The sequence below is a fragment of the Pelophylax lessonae genome (genome assembly GCF_965119305.1).
Source record: "Pelophylax lessonae genome assembly, chromosome: 3".
Taxonomy (NCBI): Eukaryota; Metazoa; Chordata; class Amphibia; order Anura; family Ranidae; genus Pelophylax; species Pelophylax lessonae.
The window spans coordinates 24,468,643-24,492,611 of record NC_138770.1 but is presented as its reverse complement, the minus strand read 5'-3'; the positions used below and the strand labels follow the sequence as shown (position 1 = coordinate 24,492,611).

The following is a 23,969-nucleotide window of genomic DNA, read 5'->3' as shown; positions in this document are numbered from 1 at the left end:
GTGCGCTGATCCGTGATATGCTGCTCCCAGATAAAAATAAGTAAATGCGTGTAATTGGTGGTGCGCTATATCTGAAATATGTGCAAAAATGCAAACAAATAATGTGCAACCTCAAATATATACAATATAGGTGCAAAACTCTAACATATAAATATATGTGAGAAAAAGTCCCAAGACACTAATGTGTCTATGTTGAAACAATTTTCGGTGATATGGTTAGTGGTGGATGGTGTTCAAAAGCAATACGTGACTTGAATTCCCTCCACCTGTTAGAATTCCTCCTTACCGGACGGAATGAAATAAGTGCTCTCCTTAAAGGAAACCTCCTTTCTCCGAAGACAGCCAATTAGGCGGAAACGCGTCAGATAGGAGGCATGCCGTCACCACGTCGCTGGGGATCCGGACTGCAGCCGGACCCTAGTCATACAGGAATTCCTTACGCTTTTCTACCGCATATTTCATGTAAGTGCAATTTCATTTTAATAAAGTTTACACTAAGGATAATGCACTATAGCAGTCATTCCTTTTTACATGTTATGCTGGAACGATACGATCCTTCCCACTGCTTACCATAAGCGGCTACCAGTGCCATCGGAATACAGGATCTTATCTGCCCGTGAGCAGCGCATTAGTATTCGGTGTCCATATCCACCAGAGGCTGATAAGGACCAATTGGATACAGAGACATACCCGTCCAAGAGGGATACAATTACGCATGTTATCTACATCCATCTGGTAAGAAGCCCAGCAGGCTACTTCATACGCACGGTGGGGAGCACCTTTTGATTTGGCAGCACCTGGGATTGTTTGTTTCCTTTAAGGAGAGCACTTATTTCATTCCGTCCGGTAAGGAGGAATTCTAACAGGTGGAGGGAATTCAAGTCACGTATTGCTTTTGAACACCATCCACCACTAACCATATCACCGAAAATTGTTTCAACATAGACACATTAGTGTCTTGGGACTTTTTCTCACATATATTTATATGTCAGAGTTTTGCACCTATATTGTATATATTTGAGGTTGCACATTATTTGTTTGCATTTTTGCACATATTTCAGATATAGCGCACCACCAATTACACGCATCAAGTATTTAAATGACTGGGAAATAACTACACCAGGATATACACTATAATGGAACGATAGAGTAGGGAAAAGAGGAGGTGGAGTTGCCATAAATGTAAAAAATATCATAATGCTAACATTAATTCAAAAAACAAATGAAATACCGGAAACCCTCTGGGTCCCCCTTCCAACAAGAGAGGGATCTTCCCTTAGATTTGGTGTAGTATACAGAACCCCAGGACAGACTTGATATTGAAACACTTTACCCATGATGGAATGTTTCCCAAAATCCACTGTAAAAAGTCCTCAAAGATAGGGGACTAAATTGAAGTCCTCAAAGATAGGGGACTAAATTGAAGTCCTCAAAGATAGGGGACTAAATTGAAGTCCTCAAAGATAGGGGACTAAATTGAAGTCCTCAAAGTCCTTTACAAAGTGATGAATGCACACTGAAGAAGGCAGCACATGGTTCTGTGAATAGCTGCAACTTGTCACACCCAAGTCTGCACTAATTGATTGTGCTATACCTGCAGATATCTGACTTCACCAAAGACTAGACATGTGCAGAACAAAAAATGTTTTTCATTTCAAATTCGTTATGTTATTAATTTAGTTTCATTGATTCGTTTCAGAATTCCAAATTTTCTGAAGAATTCTAATTTAGATTGGTCAAAAAATTATGGATTCAAATTCTGTGAAAAGAATAACTAGTTGTTAAAGTGATTGTAGAGGCAGATGGTACATTCTATGCATTAAGATAAAAAACCTGTGTGCAGCAGCCCCCCTAATACTTACATGAGCCCCCTCTAGATCCAGCAATGTTGTAGAAATATCTTGACTGCCTGGGACTCCCCTCTTCATTGGCTGAGGCAGCAGAGCGGCACCATGGGCTCCCACTGCTGTCAATCAAAGTCAGTCAGCCAATGAGAACAGAAAGGGGGTGGGGCCAGGCTGCGGCTCCATACCTAAATGGACACAGGGAGCTGTAACTCGGCTCGGGTGCCCCCAAAGCAAGCTGTTTGATGTGGGGGCACTCAACAGGAGGGAGGGACAAGGATCACCAAAGAGGGACCCGAGAAGAGGAGGATCTGGGCTGCTCTGTGCAAAACAACAGCACAGAGGAGGTGAGTATAACATATTTGTTATTTTTACCCAAGAAAACTAGACTTCACCATTACTTTAACCACTTTAAGCCCCGCTAGATTTTACCCCCTTCCTGACCAGGGCCTATTTTGCGATTCAGCACTGCGTGAATTTAACGGACAATTTTGCGGTCGTGCGATGCTGTACCTAAACTAATTTGACGTAGTTTTTTTCCCACAAACAGAGCTTTCTTTTGGTGGTATTTGATCACCTGTGCGATTTTTTGATCATGCGCTATAAACAAAAAAAGAGCAACAATTTTGCAAAAATAACAATATTTTTCACATTTTTTTATATGTAATTCACCCAAAAAAAATGTAAAAATCAAAATTTTTTAACATTTTAGGCCAATTTGTTTTATGCTACATATGTTTGTTAAAATAAAAAATCGCAAAAAGCGTATTTTTCTTGGTTTGCGCAAAAGTTATTGCGTTTACTAACAAAGGGAAAGATTTTTGTCATTTTTGTTGTTTTTTTTTTTTTTACGCGCAATGGCGGCGATCTGCGATTTTTTTTTTGCGGGACTGCGACATTGCAGCGGACAGATCGAACCCTTGACTGACATTTTTGACACTTTTGGGGGGACCAGTAACATTACTACAGTAATCAGTGCTATACATATGCACTGTTACTGTAAAAATGACACTGGCAGTGAAGGAGTTAACTTTATTGGAGAGGGAGGGGTTAAGTGTGTCCCTAGGGGCGTGTTTCTTACTGTGATTGGCTGTGGCTAGTGGTGTAACAGCACAGATCAACGGTCCTACATAGCAGGACCGAGTAATCTGTGCTGTTACACAGGGGAGACTGACAGGCGGCTTTGTTTACATTAGCCGCCTGCCTTTCTCCCGGTGTAATGGACGATCGCGAGTGCCCGACGGCGCGCACTCGCTCCCTAGACCCTCACAGGCTAGCGATATAGCCCTACGTCGCTCTGTCTGTGAGGGGCTGACTGCCAACGTAAATCGTCCTGCGGCGGTTGGCAAGCGGTTAAGGAGTTGGGCCGGGAAGCCAGCCGATCTGCTCCAGTCTGCCTCCATGCCACCTTATGGTCCTTGGCTGCCCAGCCTGGGGAGTCCTCTGCCTGCTTCCCAGCCTGATGTGCTTCTGCTTGCTGCCCAGCCTGATGGTCCTCTGCCTGCTGCCCAGCCTAGGGGTCCTCTGCTTGCTGCCCAGCCTGAGAGTCCTCTGTCTGCTGCCAGACTGATGACCCTGTTCCTGCTGCCCAGCCTGGTAGTCTGGTTTCTGATGCCCAGCATAGTGGTCTAGTTCCTGATGCTCAGCCTGGTGGTCCAATTCCTGAAGTCTACCTTTGATGGTCTGCTATCTGATGACCTGCCTTCCTCTGTCTCTGATGATCTGGTGCCAGATGTTCAGCTTGATGGTCCCATGCTCAATGTCCAGCCCACCTCTGATGATCTTCTAAATGAGCCCCAGCCTGATCTTAATTATCCTCTACGCCCCTCCCAGCCGGGTTCTACTGACTCTGTGCCTACTGCCCAGCTAGTTTTTATTGACTCTATGCCTGCTGCTCAGCTGGATTGTCATGCAAAGGTTAGGATTCCATCTGCTGTTGGGTCTGACACCTCTGAGTCTTCATGCACCTTGTATGGGTTACCTGAGATTCTTTTTTCAGTCCCCTTGGTTTAGTCTCCCTTGCAGTTTGTTGCTCCAATGACAACAAAGCCTGGTGGTCCGGACATACCCTTCATAATCTGTAGCTATGTTTTGCTCTCATTACCTTGGTAGTGGTGAGCTCCAGGGCAGTGGCAGATTACCATATGTGCCTTGCCATGATCCAGGTGCAAATGCCACAACTCCAGGTGCACTGGGGGACCAGGGTCAAGTAACTAGTGGCTTGGGGAAACCTTGGATGGCCGTTGATGTGTGGAACAAGTCCTGGAAACCAGGCAAGCTAGATGGTTGCAACAAGACATTCTGGTGTCAGAGTTCCGGTGTTATCACATGACCCCTGGGCTAAGTTTGTGGATGACCCATTATACCTCAGGCTTGGAGTGCCTACTGTGTTGAGGGAATCAAATGTCTTACTTTTCTGAGAATCTGGCCAACAGGATACCTAGCCCTAACCCCAGCAGTGGGGTACCTGGTTAGTCACCAGACCCAGGGAGTGGAACACCTAGCTTAATATTGGATCCCGGCAACAGGGCATCTTATTTGGAACCCAACACTCCTTTGGCCTATGAGACACTTTCCCTCTGGACTTGTGCAGCAATTGGGTATATTTTATGGACTTATTCAGCTATGGCTGAATCCAGAGGCTGCTTCTTAGAGGGGAGGTACTGTCAGGACAAAGAGATGACGGAAGAGAACGATTCCCATAGAGAGGGGAGAACACATGAGAAGAGGACAGGCGATGGAAGATTCTACATTGGTGACAGAGGCATAACTAGAACCTTCAGGATCCTGGTGCAAGAAACCATGAAGGCCCCCCCTCCAATCCCAGATCGGGGCCCTTCCCTCCGAGTCTATAGGTCTTCCCTCCAAAATCAGTGGCCAAACACCTTTGCAACCCAGGTAGTTCCGACACTGGTGTCAGTAGTTTTTTATTTTTGATATTTTTTTTACTATTCTTTTACAATTATAATTTGTTATTTTTGTTACTATTTTATTTTCTATTATTCATTACAATTATTTAGTATCCTGAATGGGGGGCTTTGGTAAAATATCCGGGATCTAAACAGAACTCTAATGTTCCACCTTTGAGACAGAGAAAGGTGATTGAGGACACTCAATCTCCATCTCTGCAGCCTCAGCTGCACAGAATGAATGGGCAGGAATAGCTCTGTACAGAGCTTCCGATCCATTCACACACTGAAGTATAGTAAACAGTTTACTATGCTTCAGTTATGAATTGACAGTCTTGGGAATGAAAAAGGTATTGACAGAGTCAGTGAGTCAGTGATAGGAACATTCTGTCCATTCAGAAGAGGAAGCAGTCGATAAATTACATATTTACAAACCCCCTTCCTACTCTCCATCCTGACACATCCCCCAGCAGCAGCCAATGGGAGAGGGAAGGGGGGAGCCAGATGAGATGCAGGGGGACAGGGGGGGGGCAGGGGAGCACACAGAGGCAGCAGAAAAAAAAGGAGGATGGATTGGAGGGGCCGAGGGGGCTGTATATACAGGAACAAATTCCCTCCATTTCCCCCTGCAGCTGCTAAATGCCTGCAGGAGGGAGAGGAGGAGAAGGCGGCTTTCAGCAGGTGCAAAAAGGAAATTGGAGGGGATTGGTTCTACTATATGCGGCCCCCGCTACTATCCAGGTGTACAGGGGAGCTGCATGGGCCCACAGGGGTATGGGGCCAAGTCACAGTTGTAACCCCATGCAACCCCTTAAGCTACGCCCCTGATCAGTGAGGATGGAGGACACTCAGAGCTATAAGGAAACACAGATATGGGAACAATCACAAGACACCACATTTCTCGAATACTGCAGGATAACAGATTTCTCTTACTTTAATTCCTGAATTTTACTCTCCGGGTTTATCAGCCAGGTAAGATTAGCAGGCTCCATTTTATGTTTCGAAGAGGAGCACTCTTCTTCATCTTCTGCTTTGTCCTCTCCCGGACAATCTTTGCTGGAAATAGTGCAATCACGAAAGCTAAAATCCAAAAATGAGATAATAATTACCACCAAGATGTATTACCTCTGACAACAAAAATAACAAGGTAACACCCAACATTTCCCTTCCACATGGCTGCAAATATAAAATACAGTCCATGCATTCTTATCTCCTCTCACTTTTGCAAACAATTGGCTCTTCCAATGTTGGGATGATGTCACACCCCTGACATTGTTTCCACCTCCCTCTCCTCCACCCAGATAGCTGAACAATAAGCTTCTTTATCTCCATTGGCTAGACACGCCCCTTCCTACCTACCAATGAATGACTGGCAGATCACACCTGATCCGGCAGGAGGAGGGCAATATGCCAGATGGCACCACTGCTGAACACTGGACACACTCTACGAGGTGCAGACACACTGGGAAGGTGATAGAATCTATTGATAGCACATATCATCAATACTGGGGCCCTAAGAAGTGAAATGTGAGGGACTGCAGTCATCTATAGCTATTTCAATCTATTTTTGATTTTTAGAAATGTATAATACACAAAATGCCCACACAGGGGCTTAAGACAAAAAATTACATTATACACAAACAGTAGAGCATAGCCAACAAACCAAACTACACAAGCCTTGGATAACAACATAATTATTCCCATGGCAAAGAAACAGTTCAGGAAACCACCCATAGGCGTGTTGTATTAATGCCTGAGATGATACAGATAAGGTAGCTAGCCCTAGCAGGGCCTGCATAGGGGGGAAATAATGTAGCTATATTTTGAAGTTAAAATCTTCAATTCTAGCAGCGCAAAATCATACCATACAATAAAGTGCATATGTGAATAATATAAAGTAATTTCTCCTGTGCGTTTTAAAGTGCTAAGTCAAAATGAGGGGTCACCCCCTTATATAAACCATATACAATGAAGCTTCTTCTGAAGACGTCAATGTAATGACGAAACATGTCAAGCTGAAACGCACGTTGCCTCACTGTGAATTGTAGCCGTGGAACGCACGCCGGATGTTGGACCGTCCTCCAGGAAGAAACACATTCTTTTCTCCCTGAAGAGCTCGGTATACACCACCCATTCGGTAATTAGTGCATTCGGCTGTTTAGCTGCATGATGCCGATAGGGCACTGATATACTGTTGGTTATATGTTTTTAATCTTAATTTTAATAAATGGATTTGATTTATGAAAATACTACACCATGAGGTGTCCCTTGTTTCTGTTTTAATACCCACCCTGAGATATACAGGATACCCTGATACCCAGGAGAGTGGACAAGAGTGTACCCTGATACTGGAGCAATGAAACAAGCATTACATGATCCAGGTTGCCATACGGTAACAGGGCTCAACTGCATCTGGTAAGCTCTGACTCCTGCCATCCCTGCACGAGTGCCTAGGAGATATCCACCATCACTGCTCCCCTGCATAGTTGTGATTACTTCACTGGGACATTTTAGACTGTATATGCACTATGGTAGGACTTTGAGTGGATAACCTGAGTGGATACTTGCACAGAGCACAGTTGCACTTTATTGATCTATAATCATTGCACCTTATTAATTTATACATATATATATTGCACTACTATCTATTTATATATATATATATCTGTATGGATTTGTTATGTCACTAAGATGTTTTAAGTATTAGAGGATTGCACAGAATTTTATCTGAGTTTGAGCATTGTATATGGTTTATATAAGGGGGGTGGCCCCTCATTTTGACTTAGCACTTTAAAACGCACAGGAGAAATTACTTTATATTCACATATGCACTTTATTGTATGGTAGGATTTTGCGATGCTAGAATTGAGGTTTTTAACTTCAAAATATAGCTACATTGTTTCCTCTTTTAGTGGATGTGTAGCAGCTGCAATCCCGTATATCTCCATTTGGTGCAAGTGTTCCCCCATTATTTATAGGGGGGAAATAACTAACGAAGAACAGAGAAGAGAAAAGGAGAGGGAGGAAGAGAGTAAGGGTATGTTCCACACAGAATTAAATAAATCAAGAAAAGAAAGTTACAAAGCTCCCATACTAGAAGAATTTGAAGAAGACAGTTCCCATATTTTACGGAATTTGGGTTGTGAGTCATTGACATTTTCTCATTGACTGATATCTCATTCATACAATTCTTAACCACTTGCCGACCGCCCGGCGCATATATACTGCGGCAGGCAGGCTGTGCATGAATTGCCGCACCTGTATGATGATTCGCAGGAGCGCTCCTGGGGGGGGGGGGAGCAAGCACCGCCAACGCCATACGCCCGCCCCCACTAGGCAGCGGGGATGCTGATCCATGGGACCAGCAGTACCAATTGCCGCTGGGCACCCACGATCGCTCCCCGCTGAGAGAGGACGGTCAGCTGTTGTAAACACAGCAGACCGTTGTTCTCTCTGAAATGATCACAGAGCTCCTCTGATCCTTCTATATAGGATCACAGGTCTCTATGATCATTTGACAAATCCATCCCCCCACAGTTAGAAAACACTCCCCTAGGCTCACAATTAACTATTTGATCACACATGGGTTAACCCCTTCCCTGCCAATGTCATTATTACAGTAACAGTGCATATTTTTAGCACTGATTATTGTAGTAATGTCACTGGTCCCCCCCAAAAGTGTCAAAAATGTCAATTAGGTGTCCGATCTGTCCACCGCCATTACTAGTAAAAAAAATAAAAATAACATAAATCTTTCCCCAAGTTTGTAGACATGATAACTTTTGCGAAAACCAATCAAAATACGCTTATTGTGATTTTTTTTTTAACCAAAAATATGTAGCAGAATACAAATTGGCCTAAAATGATGAAAAAAATAGATTTAAAATTTTTTTGGGGAATGTTATATAGCAAAAACTGAAAAATATTGATTTTTTTTTTTTTTGGAATTGTCGCTTTTTTTGTTTATAGCACAAAAAATAAAAATGGCAGAGGTGATCAAATTCCACCAAAAGAAAGCTCTATTTGTGGGAATAAAAGGACATCAATTTTATTTGGGTACAGCGTCGCACAACCACGCAATTATCAGTTAACCACCTCCCACCCGGGCCATAGTACATATACGGCCGGGTGGGAGTCTCGTCCTTCTGATTGGATGTTCCAGAAGGTCCTTCAGAAGGAGAGAGATCACGCCGCCGCGGGCATGCGCAGCGGCGCGATCTCGATGTGCCTGTGTCCCTAGGACACAGAGCAACAAGACTCGGCAGGAGGGCCCTGTGATTGGCCCTCCTGATCACATGACGGCTGTGACCAATCACAGCCGTCATGTAATGTCAATACAGCCGTTGTAACGGCTTCGATCTCTTCTCCTCCTGACAGATCCTGTCAGTGAGGAGAAGATCAGAGGATCGATACTGCAGCCGGGGTGATCAGTGAGTATTTCTAATTACTCACTGATCACAGGGGGGGGGTCTGTGCTGGTAATCAGATGATTGATTACCAGTGCAGCCCTGGGGGGGGGAGGGGATGCCACTAGAGCCACCAGGGATGCCCACCCATGACCACCAGGGATGCCCACCATGGCCACCAGGGATGGCAAACAGGGCTCAGAGAGCCTGCCAGTGGTGCCCCCCTATCAGTGCTGCCCACCAATGCCATCTATCAGTGCTGCCCACCAGTTCCCGTTATTGCCATCTATCAGTGCAACCCACCAGTGCCCATTATTGCCCTACCAGTGCTGCCCATCAGTGCCCCCCATCAGTGCCGATCAGTGCCGCCCATCAGTGCCACCCATCAGTGCCCATCAGTGCCGCCGATCAGTGCTGCCTATCAGTGCCCATCAGCGCTGCCTATCAGTGCCCACCAATGCTGCATATCAGTGCTATCTATCAGTGCCACATATCAGTGCCCATTAGTGCTGCATATCAGTGCTACCTATCAGTGCCCATCAGTGCTGCATATCAGTGCCACCCCATCAGTGCCACCCCATCAGTGTCTCCTCATCAGTGCCTGTCAGTGTGGCGTCATCAGTGCTCATCAGTGCAGGAAAAAAATTATCTATTTACAAAATTTTATAACCTAAACAAAAAAACTTTTTTTTTTTTTCAAACTTTTCGGTCTTTTTTTATTTGTGCACCAAAAAAGAAAAAACCTGGCGGTGATCAAATACCACCAAAAGAAAGCTCTATTTGTGGGGGGGAAATGACATAAATTTGGTGTAGGTACAGTGTTGCATGACCGCGCAATTGTCATTCAAAATGCAACAGCGCTAAAAGCTGAAAATTGGGGGTTTAAGTGCCCAGTATTGAGGTGGTTAAAGTAACGCAGTGCCGAATCGTAAAAAATGGCCTGGTCATTAAGGGGGCAAATCCTTCTGGACCAAAACTGCTTAACAGCGTGAAGTGATTAGGCAACTTTTAACTTCTAGATGCCCATCAGCACAGTCCCCCACATGGTCATCTCCCTCCTGTATTTCCCAGGACTGCTGGAGAAAAGTTCAAGATGGAGATCTTCACTGCCTTGTGTAAGTCTCAAAGCATTTCACTCTGGACACTTCTGGCTTCAGTGCTTACACAATCTTGGTGGCAGCATCCAGGGAAGAATCATGTCGGACTCTGTGTTCCCAAACTGCGTAGGCTGATGAGGAGCAAAGTTTAGGGACTAGGAGACTCTGATGTTTCCAAAGAGAAAGCCTGTCTCCTACGCGAAGCTATAAATGGCTGAAAACCTCCTTATGATAATAAATACTGTAAGTAAAAATAAGCTTAAAAATAGATATAAAAATATTTAATAAAAATAAAGACACACATACACGTTCACCTAGGACACACATACACCTACGCAGGTCCACCTCGGACACACAGGTCCATGTACACATCTATTGTACAACTCATATTGGGAGCACCCACACCCCAGGGGCAGAGGAATTATTTTCAGACTCTTTTAGGGTAACTCTGGATTGATGAGCTGGAAAGACTTTTAGTACACTGATTATGTAAGTTTTGGGTGTTGTAGTTTCTCACCAGTTCACAAGTGAACACACTTCGGACAGATTTGTTATTATTACTCAACATATTCTCATCTTTTATATTTAATGGAGGGATTGAAGAGCAAAGGGACTAGTCGTAGGATTTGCCAGAGATGTAAGGTTTTCCCTTGAGGAGAGACTGGTTGACCCTGAAGGTCGTTACATTTTTTTAAAGGGACAACTACAAGGTTTGGATTACACTCAGGCAAATATATACTGTCAAATAAAAATCCAATTGGTTATTTAAAGAAAGTATTGGATAAACGTTCTCTTTTTAAGAAGGGCAATTTACTTCTGGCAGGTGATATTCATTTTTGCATGGATCCGACTATGGATTGTACGTCGAGTGCATGGGTGAAGGAAGGTCGCCGGATTAGGAAAGTGAGATATAAGCTGCATCAGTGTCAGCTGGTAGATATTTGGAGAATGCAGCATCCAAGAGAGAGAGACTATTCGTTCTATTCCTTCGTGCACTCGACGTACTCTAGACTGGATTACATAATGTTGGATCACAGGCTGATAGAAGCAATAATTAGTACATCAATAGGGACCACGCTCCAATAGTTTTGGAAATAAAAATCCCAGTACTCTACAAAAAAATAAACTCATGGAGATTAAATGAAGAATTGTTACAGGACGAGGAAGTGGGGAAAAAGTTTAGGAAGAACTTGACCAGTACTTCCGAGTAAATGAAACCCCTGGCATTTCTAAGGCCACAATCTGGGAAGCCCCATAAAACATATATAAGAGGGATATTCATTGCAGCAGGTTCAAGGAAAAAAGAGAAAGAGCAGCAAATATAAATAGGTTAACCTCAGAGTTACACAAATTAGAACAGAAACATAAAATGAACTTAGAACCTAAAACACAAGAGGCCGTGGTGTTAAAAAGAGATGAGAAAAAGAGATCTGAACCATCTCTTCTCTGTCCCTCCACAGGTATGTGTAAGCTGCTAAAAGACATCCACCCATAACTGCAACTGGAACCTGTTTACTGTCTCTGTGTATCTGTGCTTTTTGGTATGTAGTCTTTTTTCATCTGTTGCCCTGTGTGCATTACCATGATGTTTTTGTTGTTCTCAAGTGTCTTACAATGCTTTATGAGCAGGCCTTATCTTTATATTCATTCTTGCCCCTTACTAGTCCGGCTTTAGAACTTAGTGAAAGGTCCACTCTGTTAGGCATCCTTATATCCACTCATGATTAATTAAAGAAGTTCCACCCCCACCCTTATACCAGTATAAATTTAGTGCACCCTTAAGGGGTATGCATGTTGCTGGGGGAGCATGTTGCAGGGCATCTTTCCTTAAGGCTTCTTTCTACAAGTGAAAGTGATTGTTTCTACAAGTGATATGCACTTCAAGCTCTGAACTTCCGAGATTGTACGAGGCAAGCATATACAGAAAACTACACCAACAAGCACCAAACAGGCTGCATGTGACCCCGTCTCTCTATTCAGCTCTTTTCACACTCTGTAACATGCACTCTCTAGCACTCCTGCTGGCAGTTGTGTCCTCTCTTCTCAAACTCACTCACCTTCACCCCTCATCTTATATATATCACCCGGTCTTCTGTCCTCTCCCTATTACTGCTCCTACCAACTCTTGCTAATTTTATATCCACATATTGAGAACATTTCCAGGACTCTGGGCCATGTCCCTTCATATAAATCACACTCCCACATTATCTCCCTCACCATTCTCCTTCTCCTTGCCTCTGGTGACATATCCCCAAACCCAGGGCCTCCATTTGGCTTTTCACAACGCTGCCACCACCCTACACCCTCTGCCAGCAGCCGCAACTCACAGAACCTAGTCTCTATTCCTCTTCTTCCCAGTATCAGCCTCCCCCTCTCCTGTGCCCTCTGGAACGCCCGCTCTGTCTGTAACAAACTCACCTCCCTCCACGACCTCTTCATCACAAACTCTATTAACCTAATCACCATTACCAAAACCTGGCATCATAATTCCGATACTACTTCTCCTGCTTCCCTCTCCCATGGCGGCCTTCTCTGGACTCACTCCCCTAGGCCAAGTGGACGGAAGGGAGGTGGAGTGGGAATCCTTCTAGCCCCATGCAGCACCTATCAGGAACTTCACCCACCTCCCTCTCTGACATCTTCTCTTGCATTTGTCCATTTTCGCCTGTTTCTTTAGCAATCGCTGTCATCTACCGGCCCCCTGGACCAGTATCAACATTCCTTGATGACTTCTCTGCCTGGCTACCCTACTTTCTCTCTTTTGAAATCCCCAAAATCATTCTTGGTGACTTCAACATCCCTGTTAATGCTAATACTACTACAGCTTCTAAACTTCTCAGTCTAACCTCATCTCGACCTGAAGCAATGGATACAGTCTCCTACACACTCCACTGGCAACACCCTTGACCTTGTCTTCTCCTATCTATGCACTCTATGCAACCTCCCCAACAAACCTCTCCAAATCTCTGATCACCACCTTATTAGTTTCGCACTCTCCCTGTCTTCCACCTCCTCTCCCTCCAACCGCCTAACAGTTACTCGTAGAAACTTCTATGCTCTACTCTGCTACAGACAATCTATGTACCAAGATCTCACCCCTGTCATGCACCAACCTAGCCACTTCCATCTATAACAGCTCACTGTCATCCTCCCTAGACAAGCTCGCTCCCCTCACTACACGCAGAATTCGACCCCGACCGCTACAACCCTGGCAAACAGACGACACCAGAAGTCTCAGAAAACGTAGCCAAGCTCTTGAGCGCCAGTGGCATAAGACTAAATCCCAAGAAGACTTCAATCAATATAAATCTGCCCTCCTAAAATACTATCCATGCCTCCTCACTGCCAAGCAAACCTATTTCATCACGCTCATCCAAACATTATCATCTAGTCCCTGTCATCTCTTCTTTACCTTTAACTCTCTACTTTGTCCTCCACCAACTCCACCCTCTAACTCACTCACTGCCCAGGAAATCGCCAATCACTTTAAAAATAAGATCGATACAAATCTCCAATGTGCAGAAACCTCCTCCACTTAACAACCCATATTCACAGGTACAATCATTACTTCCCTCGTTCAACCTTGCTATTATTAATGAGGTTGCTGGACTTTTATCTAACACCCATCTAACCACCTGCTCCCTATATTCTGCTCCCTATCACATGCTACGTTCACCCTCTGACTCTATATTCTACGCTTTATAACTCACATCTTCAACCTCTCCCTCTCTTCTGGCATCTTCCCTAATTCCCTAAAACACGCGCTAGTCACTCCCATCTTTAAAAAGCCCTCACTGGACCCTATCAATTTTCACAATCTATGTCCCAACTCCTTACTCCCCTTCTCCTCCAAACTCCTTGAACGATTGGTCTACAACCGACTGAGCGACCATCTGACTAAGAACAAACTTCTTGATCCCCTTCAGTCCGGATTTCACCCTCAACATTCTACTGAAACTGCACTCCTTAAACCCACAAACGACCTACTAACAGCAAACACCAATAGACACTATTCTATACTACTCCTCCTTGACCTCTCTGCTGCCTTTGACACAGTGGACCACCCCCTCTTCCTCAAAAAACTCCACTCTCTTGGTCTCCGTGACTGTACTCTTCCCTGGTTCTTATCCTACCTATCCCAGCGCACCTTCAGTGCTATTTACAACTTTACTACCTCCTCTCCTCTTCCTTTCTCTGTTGGGGTCCCCCAAGGTTCTGTTCTTGGACCGCTCCTTTTCTTAATATACACCTCCTTCCTGGATCAGCTGATTGCCTCCCATGGCTTTCAATATCATCTCTACGCTGATGACACCCAAATCTATCTCTCCACCCCTCAGCTCACTCCATTAGTCTCCTCACGCATCACCAACTTACTAACAGACATATCAGCCTGGATGTCAGAACACTTCCTCAAACTCAACTTATCCAAAACCGAGCTCATGATATTTCCTCCCCCATGTTCCTCTTCCCCTAATTTCTCTGTCAAAATCAACGGCGCAACTATCAACCCGTCCCCCCATGCCAAGGTCCTTGGTGTAATCCTGGACTCTGAACTATCCTTTCGGCCACACATCCAGTCACTGTCCAAAGCTTGCCGCCTCAACCTACGCAACATCTCCAAGATATGCCCCTTCCTAACCAACGACACCGCAAAGCTTCTAATCCGATTACTGCAACTCCCTTCTCATTGGCTTACCTTTAAAAAGGCTATCCCCCCCCTCAGTCCATCATTAATGCTGCTGCCAGGCTCATCCACCTTGCAAACCGCTCTGTTTTGGCTACCCCTCTTTGCCAATCCCTCCGTTGGCTGCCACTCAACCAACAAATTAAATTTAAGTTACTAACCATAGCTTACAAAGCCATCCATTACTTGGCGCCCAACTACATCACTAACCTGGTCTCAAAATACCAACCAACTCGTTCTCTTCGTTCCTCCCAGGACCTCCTGCTCTCTAGCTCCCTTGTAACCTCTTCCCATGATCGCCTCCAGGACTTCTCCTGAGCCTCTCCCATCCTCTGGAATGCTCTACCCCAATCTGTCCGACTATTTCCTACTATCTCCTACTTTGTCCACTTTCAGACGATCCCTGAAAACACATCTCTTCAGAGAATCCTATCTGGCAACCACCTAACAGTTGTACTTTTATTTTCTCCATCAGCCCATCCCCCACAGTTATTACCTCTTGTATCTCTTGACCCTCCCTCTTAGATTGTAAGCTCTAATGAGCAGGGCCCTCTGATTCCTACTGTATTAAAGTGTATTGTATTTGTACTTTCTACCCTCAAGTTGTAAAGTGCTGCGTAAACTGTCCGCTCTATATAAATCCTATATAATAATAATAATAATAATAAGTAAAGAGATTTACTTGAAGAGACAAGACAATGTTTTAACAGGGTGGCTAAGGAGAGATACAAATGGGGAAATAAACCAGGAAAATATCTGTCCAGACTATTAAAAATAAAAAAATCAAACAATTATATAGAAAAAATAAAGAACAATAAAGGAGAAATTGTGTTTTTAACCACTGAAATAGCAAAGGCTTTTCAAAGTTATTACTTAAACCTTTACACAGTAAGTCAAAAAGAAATATTGGTCACTGAACAATACAGAAAGCAAAAGATTGTGAAATATATCCAAGATTCTGTTGCCTTATGAGGAGTTTATGTGTAATCTCCATTAGTGTGTTGCCTGATGAGGAGTTTATGTATAAATCTCCATTATTAATTGTAAATAGATGGATGTAAATATAAATGTACAAAGTTTTGATTTCAAACACATATATGATTGTATATTTGTAAGTTGTGTAATCCAGATGGACAAGCAGTAGTAATCAATGGTTAACAAATCCGTTTGAAAGGCATGCCTGAGCTACCAGGGGCACCTGCTATTTACACTTAAACACATAAAAGGATAAGTCTGTTTGAAGTGCAAGCTTTTTGCTACCCAGGAGGTGGCCTGCTATTTACACTTAAACACATACTGATATGCAAAATAGTGCCACTCTGTAATTAAGTTCCTGTTAGCCAGACATCCTGGGGCCAAGGCAATAGTGATAATACTGTAGGCCGTGTCACTCCCCTTGTCATCTATTCAAAGACTTAGTCTTTAGATATGTGATGAATGTGGTTGTCTGTTCGGGGATGGGCAATTTGCCCAGCAGCTGACCTAGCATGATTAATTTCTCCCTCCAACTGAGAGGAGGGGTTAGCCAGGGGCTGAATTATGCTAAGCTAGGCGAGGAGGGCGTTTTCCAATCCTGAACGAGATACGCCCAGGGAGGAACAGGGAAGGATAGCTGAACCAATCAGAATAACCCTATACAAGTCTATGGGATAGAGGTGCATATCATAATAATTTGAATCCCATGCACTATATGTGTTCAGTTAAACTTTGAATATTTTCCTTTTTGTATGTACTAGAGATAAAATTGTTGTGAATTAATTTAGGCTTTAAGGCTACTTATCAATAAATTCCTTTTGCTGTTTTGAAGCTTTTACTCATGGTCAAAGAACTCTCATTTAACCCGAATATTGTCTGAGGTAAATTAAATCTCATATCTTCTGGGTAACAATTCAAATCTTCTTAAAATAGATATGACGAAACATGCGGTGTTAGAAACACCAATTTCTCAGGAGGAAGTAAGGGAGGCTTTTAAAAGTACACATCTAGAAAAAGCCCTGGTCCAGATGGAAATGCAACTGGGTATTATAAGAGATATAAGGAAATACTGATCCCAAAAATCTGCTCATATATGAATGAGGTAGGAGATAATGGAGAAATGAGAAGGGAAATTTTGCGAGCACATATAACAGTAATCCTTAAGAAAGGTAAAGATGCAACATTGTGCTCCAGCTATAGTCCGATTGCCTTGTTAAATACAGACACAAAACTATATGCAAACATTTTGGCAACCCAATTGCAGGATTTAATGCCGGAATAGATACATCCCGATTAGTGTTGAGCGAACACGGACTGTATTATTTGTGTTCGTACCGAATTATTGGATTTTTTGTACCCGAACACGGACACGGACACTTTACTGTATGTTCGGGTAAAAATCCGTGTTCGGTCGTTTTATTTCCGGGTTTTGCATGCTTTGGCGCTCTTTTCATGGCGGGCTTTCAACAGCCAATCAACAATCGTTTAACTGGTGTGCCTTAAGCCATCCCAGCCATGCCTGCAAATGTCTTAGTAGCTGTGATTGGCCGTCTGAAGCATGTGACCAAGTCTTTATAAGTTCGAGGCAGCCGCCGCAGCAGCGTCATTCTGCTGCTTAGCTAAGGGACAGAGCACACATCAATGTGCTGGCTGCTGATTAGGGAAAGATAGGCAGGAAAAAACCATTTGTGTCCGGATAGAATTGAGGGACAGGTCGGAGTGTTTAGGCAGGGCGAGTTGTAGGCATTTTAGGGATAGAGTCTGCTGAATTATAGGGTCAGTGTCTTCTACAAACTACAATCGATATTGCTGTGTGGGGGGTGGGGTGAATCTGCACTCAATCCTGATCTACGATCTCTTCTCAATCCTGTTAGGGACAGAGTCTGCTGAATTTTAGGGAAAGTGTGTTCTACAAACTACAATCGATATTGCTGTGTGGTGTGGGATTGGAGATAGGCAGGTGTCAGTGATCCACATCCATTTTTCTGTGTGTGAGCTGCAGTGAACACAATCTTTTTGGGCTGCAGTGAACACAATCTTTTTGGGCTGCAGTGAACACAATCTTTTTGGGCTGCAGTGAACACAATCTTTTTGGGCTGCAGTGAACACAATCTTTTTGGGGTGCAGTGAACAAAATCTTTTTGGGGTGCAGTGAACACAATCCTTTTTGGTGTGCAGTGAACACAATCTTTGTGGGGTGCAGTGAACAAAATCCTTTGTGGGGTGCAGTGAACACAATCTTTTTGGGGTGCAGTGAACAAAATCCTTTTTGGGGTGCAGTGAACAACATCCTTTTTGGGGTGCAGTGAACACAATCTTTTTGGGGTGCAGTGAACAAAATCCTTTGTGGGGTGCAGTGAACACAATCTTTTTGGGGTGCAGTGAACACAATCTTTTTGGGGTGGAGTGAACAACATCCTTTTTGGGGTGCAGTGAACAAAATCCTTTTTGGGGTGCAGTGAACAAAATCATTTTTGGGGTGCAGTGAACACAATCTTTTTGGGGTGCAGTGAACACAATCTTTGTGGGGTGCAGTGAACACAATCTTTTTGGGGTGGAGTGAACAACATCCTTTTTGGGGTGCAGTGAACAACATCCTTTTTGGGGTGCAGTGAACACAATCTTTTTGGGGTGCAGTGAACACAATCTTTGTGGGGTACAGTGAACAGAATCTTTGTGGGGTGCAGTGAACACAATCTTTGGGGGGTACAGTGAACACAATCTTTTTGGGGTGCAGTGAACACAATCTTTGTGGGGTGCAGTGAACACAATCTTTTTGGGGTGGAGTGAACAAAATCATTTTTGGGGTGCAGTGAACAACATCCTTTTTGGGGTGCAGTGATCAAAATCCTTTTTGGGGTGCAGTGAACACAATCTTTTTGGGGTGCAGTGAACAAAATCCTTTGTGGGGTGCAGTGAACAGAATCTTTGTGGGGTGCAGTGAACACAATCTTTGGGGGGGTACAGTGAACACAATCTTTTTGGGGTGCAGTGAACACAATCTTTGTGGGGTACAGTGAACAGAATCTTTGTGGGGTGCAGTGAACACAATCTTTGGGGGGTACAGTGAACACAATCTTTTTGGGGTGCAGTGAACACAATCTTTGGGGGGTACAGTGAACACAATCTTTTTGGGGTGCAGTGAACACAATCTTTGTGGGGTGCAGTGAACACAATCTTTGGGGGGGTACAGTGAACACAATCTTTTTGGGGTGCAGTGAACAACATCCTTTTAGGGTGCAGTGAACACAATCTTTGTGGGGTGCAGTGAACAACATCCTTTTAGGGTGCAGTGAACACAATCTTTGTGGGGTACAGTGAACAGAATCTTTGTGGGGTGCAGTGAACACAATCTTTGGGGGGTACAGTGAACACAATCTTTGTGAGGTGCAGTGAACACAATCTTTGTGGGGTGCAGTGAACACAATCATTGTGGGGTGCAGTGAACTCAATCTTTGTGGGGTACAGTGAACACAATCTCATACTTCTGAAGATTTGAGGGTGCTGCCTGTTCCATACTCCTCCTCCTACTGCTCAACCATCCTTTTAGGGGTACAAACAATAGTAATTGGGGCCTAGTGTGGTGGTGTACGTGTGATATACATACACTTTTTTTGGATCATATTTTCTATTCCGCTATTTAATCAAAAACCTTTGGGGATCAGTTAAATTGGGGGATAGTCTGTGTTGGTACGTGTGAGAGAGATCCACCTTTCCAAGTTGTTGGGGTTCATCTCATACTTCTGAAGGTTTGAGGGTGCTGCCTGTTCCATACTCCCCCTACTCCTCATCTAGCCTTTTAGGGGTACAAACAATAGTAATTGGGGCCCAGTGTGGTTGTGTACGTGTGAGATACATACACTTTTTTTGATCATATTTTCTATTCCGCTATTTAATCAAAAACCTTTGGGGATCAGTTAAATTGGGGGAGAGTCTGTGTTGGTACGTGTGAGAGAGATCCACCTTTCCAAGTTGTTGGGGTTCATCTCATACTTCTGAAGGTTTGAGGGTGCTGCCTGTTCCATACTCCCCCTACTCCTCATCTAGCCTTTTAGGGGTACAAACAATAGTAATTGGGGCCTAGTGTGGTTGTGTACGTGTGATATACATACACTTTTTTTGGATCATATTTTCTATTCCGCTATTTAATCAAAAACCTTTGGGGATCAGTTAAATTGGGGGATAGTCTGTGTTGGTACGTGTGAGAGAGATCCACCTTTCCAAGTTGTTGGGGTTCATCTCATACTTCTGAAGGTTTGAGGGTGCTGCCTGTTCCATACCCCCCCTACTCCTCATCTAGCCTTTTAGGGGTACAAACAATAGTAATTGGGGCCTAGTGTGGTTGTGTACGTGTGATATACATACACTTTTTTTGGATCATATTTTCTATTCCGCTATTTAATCAAAAACCTTTGGGGATCAGTTAAATTGGGGGATAGTCTGTGTTGGTACGTGTGAGAGAGATCCACCTTTCCAAGTTGTTGGGGTTCATCTCATACTTCTGAAGGTTTGAGGGTGCTGCCTGTTCCATACTCCCCCTACTCCTCATCTAGCCTTTTAGGGGTACAAACAATAGTAATTGGGGCCTAGTGTGGTTGTGTACGTGTGATATACATACACTTTTTTTGGATCATATTTTCTATTCCGCTATTTAATCAAAAACCTTTGGGGATCAGTTAAATTGGGGGATAGTCTGTGTTGGTACGTGTGAGAGAGATCCACCTTTCCAAGTTGTTGGGGTTCATCTCATACTTCTGAAGGTTTGAGGGTGCTGCCTGTTCCATACTCCCCCTACTCCTCATCTAGCCTTTTAGGGGTACAAACAATAGTAATTGGGGCCTAGTGTGGTTGTGTACGTGTGATATACATACACTTTTTTTGGATCATATTTTCTATTCCGCTATTTAATCAAAAACCTTTGGGGATCAGTTAAATTGGGGGATAGTCTGTGTTGGTACGTGTGAGAGAGATCCACCTTTCCAAGTTGTTGGGGTTCATCTCATACTTCTGAAGGTTTGAGGGTGCTGCCTGTTCCATACTCCCCCTACTCCTCATCTAGCCTTTTAGGGGTACAAACAATAGTAATTGGGGCCTAGTGTGGTTGTGTACGTGTGATATACATACACTTTTTTTGGATCATATTTTCTATTCCGCTATTTAATCAAAAACCTTTGGGGATCAGTTAAATTGGGGGATAGTCTGTGTTGGTACGTGTGAGAGAGATCCACCTTTCCAAGTTGTTGGGGTTCATCTCATACTTCTGAAGATTTGAGGGTGCTGCCTGTTCCATACTCCTCCTCCTACTCCTCAACCATCCTTTTAGGGGTACAAACAATAGTAATTGGGGCCTAGTGTGGTTGTGTACGTGTGATATACATACACTTTTTTTGGATCATATTTTCTATTCCGCTATTTAATCAAAAACCTTTGGGGATCAGTTAAATTGGGGGATAGTCTGTGTTGGTACGTGTGAGAGAGATCCACCTTTCCAAGTTGTTGGGGTTCATCTCATACTTCTGAAGATTTGAGGGTGCTGCCTGTTCCATACTCCTCCTCCTACTCCTCAACCATCCTTTTAGGGGTACAAACAATAGTAATTGGGGCCTAGTGTGGTTGTGTACGTGTGATATACATACACTTTTTTTGGATCATATTTTCTATTCCGCTATTTAATCAAAAACCTTTGGGGATCAGTTAAATTGGGGGATAGTCTGTGTTGGTACGTGTGAGAGAGATCCACCTTTCCAAGTTGTTGGGGTTCATCTCATACTTCTGAAGATTTGAGGGTGCTGCCTGTTCCATACTCCTCCTCCTACTCCTCAACCATCCTTTTAGGGGTACAAACAATAGTAATTGGGGCCTAGTGTGGTTGTGTACGTGTGATATACATACACTTTTTTTGGATCATATTTTCTATTCCGCTATTTAATCAAAAACCTTTGGGGATCAGTTAAATTGGGGGATAGTCTGTGTTGGTACGTGTGAGAGAGATCCACCTTTCCAAGTTGTTGGGGTTCATCTCATACTTCTGAAGATTTGAGGGTGCTGCCTGTTCCATACTCCTCCTCCTACTCCTCAACCATCCTTTTAGGGGTACAAACAATAGTAATTGGGGCCTAGTGTGGTTGTGTACGTGTGATATACATACACTTTTTTTGGATCATATTTTCTATTCCGCTATTTAATCAAAAACCTTTGGGGATCAGTTAAATTGGGGGATAGTCTGTGTTGGTACGTGTGAGAGAGATCCACCTTTCCAAGTTGTTGGGGTTCATCTCATACTTCTGAAGGTTTGAGGGTGCTGCCTGTTCCATACTCCCCCTACTCCTCATCTAGCCTTTTAGGGGTACAAACAATAGTAATTGGGGCCTAGTGTGGTTGTGTACGTGTGATATACATACACTTTTTTTGGATCATATTTTCTATTCCGCTATTTAATCAAAAACCTTTGGGGATCAGTTAAATTGGGGGATAGTCTGTGTTGGTACGTGTGAGAGAGATCCACCTTTCCAAGTTGTTGGGGTTCATCTCATACTTCTGAAGGTTTGAGGGTGCTGCCTGTTCCATACTCCCCCTACTCCTCATCTAGCCTTTTAGGGGTACAAACAATAGTAATTGGGGCCTAGTGTGGTTGTGTACGTGTGATATACATACACTTTTTTTGGATCATATTTTCTATTCCGCTATTCAATTAAAACCTTTGGGGATCAGTTAAATTGGGGGATAGTCTGTGTCGGTACGTGTGAGATCCACCTTTCCAAGTTGTTGGGGTTCATCTCATACTTCTGAAGATTTGAGGGTGCTGCCTGTTCCATACTCCTGCTCCTACTGCTCAACCATCCTTTTAGGGGTACAAACAATAGTAATTGGGGCCTAGTGTGGTTGTGTACGTGCGAGATACATACACTTTTTTTGATCATATTTCCTATTCCGCTATTCAATAAAAACCTTTGAGGATCAATTGAATTGCGGGATAGTCTGTGTCGGTACGTGTGAGATCCACCTTTCCAAGTTTTTGGGGTTCATCTCATACTTCTGAAGATTTGAGGGTGCTGTCTGTTCCATACTCCTCCTACTCCTCATCCATCCTTTTAGGGGTAGAAACAATAGTAATTGGGGCCTAGTGTGGTTTTGTACGTGCGAGATACATACACTTTTTTGGATCATATTTCCTATTCCGCTATTCAATAAAAACCTTTCTAGGGCAAGATCTTAAATTACAGAAATATGAGGAGACCGTCAAATAAGGGCCGTGGCCTGGGTCGTGGTGCTGCTGGTAGAGCTCCTGTTGCAAGGAGAGGACGTGGTCGATCTGTGCCAGCTACACGCACAAGTGAAACACCTTCCTCAAGTGTGAGTAGGCGACAGAACCTGCATCAGTATTTGGTAGGGCATCAAACGCCCCTAGAAGTGATGAGGCCAGAACAAGTTGAGACGATAGTAGATTGGTTTGCTGCTGACAGTGCCTCCAGTTCCTTCACATTGTCTCCCACCCAGTCTACTGCAGAAAGGTCAGAGTTGGCACCTGCAGCCAATGTCCAACCGTCTTTCACCTCACCCCCTTCCAAATCAGGCCAGCAGTCTGAGCCCCAAGCCATACAGCAGTCTCTTATTCTTTTTGAGGACTCTGTCAGCAGGGTTTCCCAGGGCCATCCACCTAGCCCTGCCCCAGAAGTGGAAGAGATTGAGTGCAGCGATGCCCAACCACTTATTTCTCAAGATGAGTACATGCAAGGATCATCGCAGCACGTCTCCGATGATGACGAAACGCAGGTGCCAACTGCTGCGGCGTTCAGCATTGTGGAGACCGACAAGGAGGGCAGGGGTGAAGACTGGGTGGAAGATGATGTGGAGGACGATGAGGTCCTCGACCCCACATGGAATGAACGTCATGCAGGTGACCTGAGTAGTTTGGAGGAAGAGGCGGTGGTCGCACAGAGCCACCAGCACAGCAGAAGAGGGAGCAGGGTGCAGAAGCGGAGCGGCCGTGCCCTAGACACTACGCCCGCTACTGCCCAACGCAGCAAGGGAACGAGCGCACCAAAGTCAGCTCA

At 44.1% G+C, this 23,969-nt stretch overlaps 1 protein-coding gene across 1 annotated transcript in view; it reads right to left on the bottom strand.

Annotated features, from left to right (window-relative positions):
- LOC309550701 (NACHT, LRR and PYD domains-containing protein 3-like) overlaps positions 1-23,969 on the bottom strand; it is a 138,229-nt gene that overhangs the window by 30,841 nt on the left and 83,419 nt on the right. Inside the window, exon 4 of the mRNA XM_082251035.1 lies at positions 5,687-5,833. Coding sequence (XP_082107161.1) covers positions 5,687-5,833 — 147 coding nt within the window. The remainder of the gene's footprint in view (positions 1-5,686; positions 5,834-23,969) is intronic.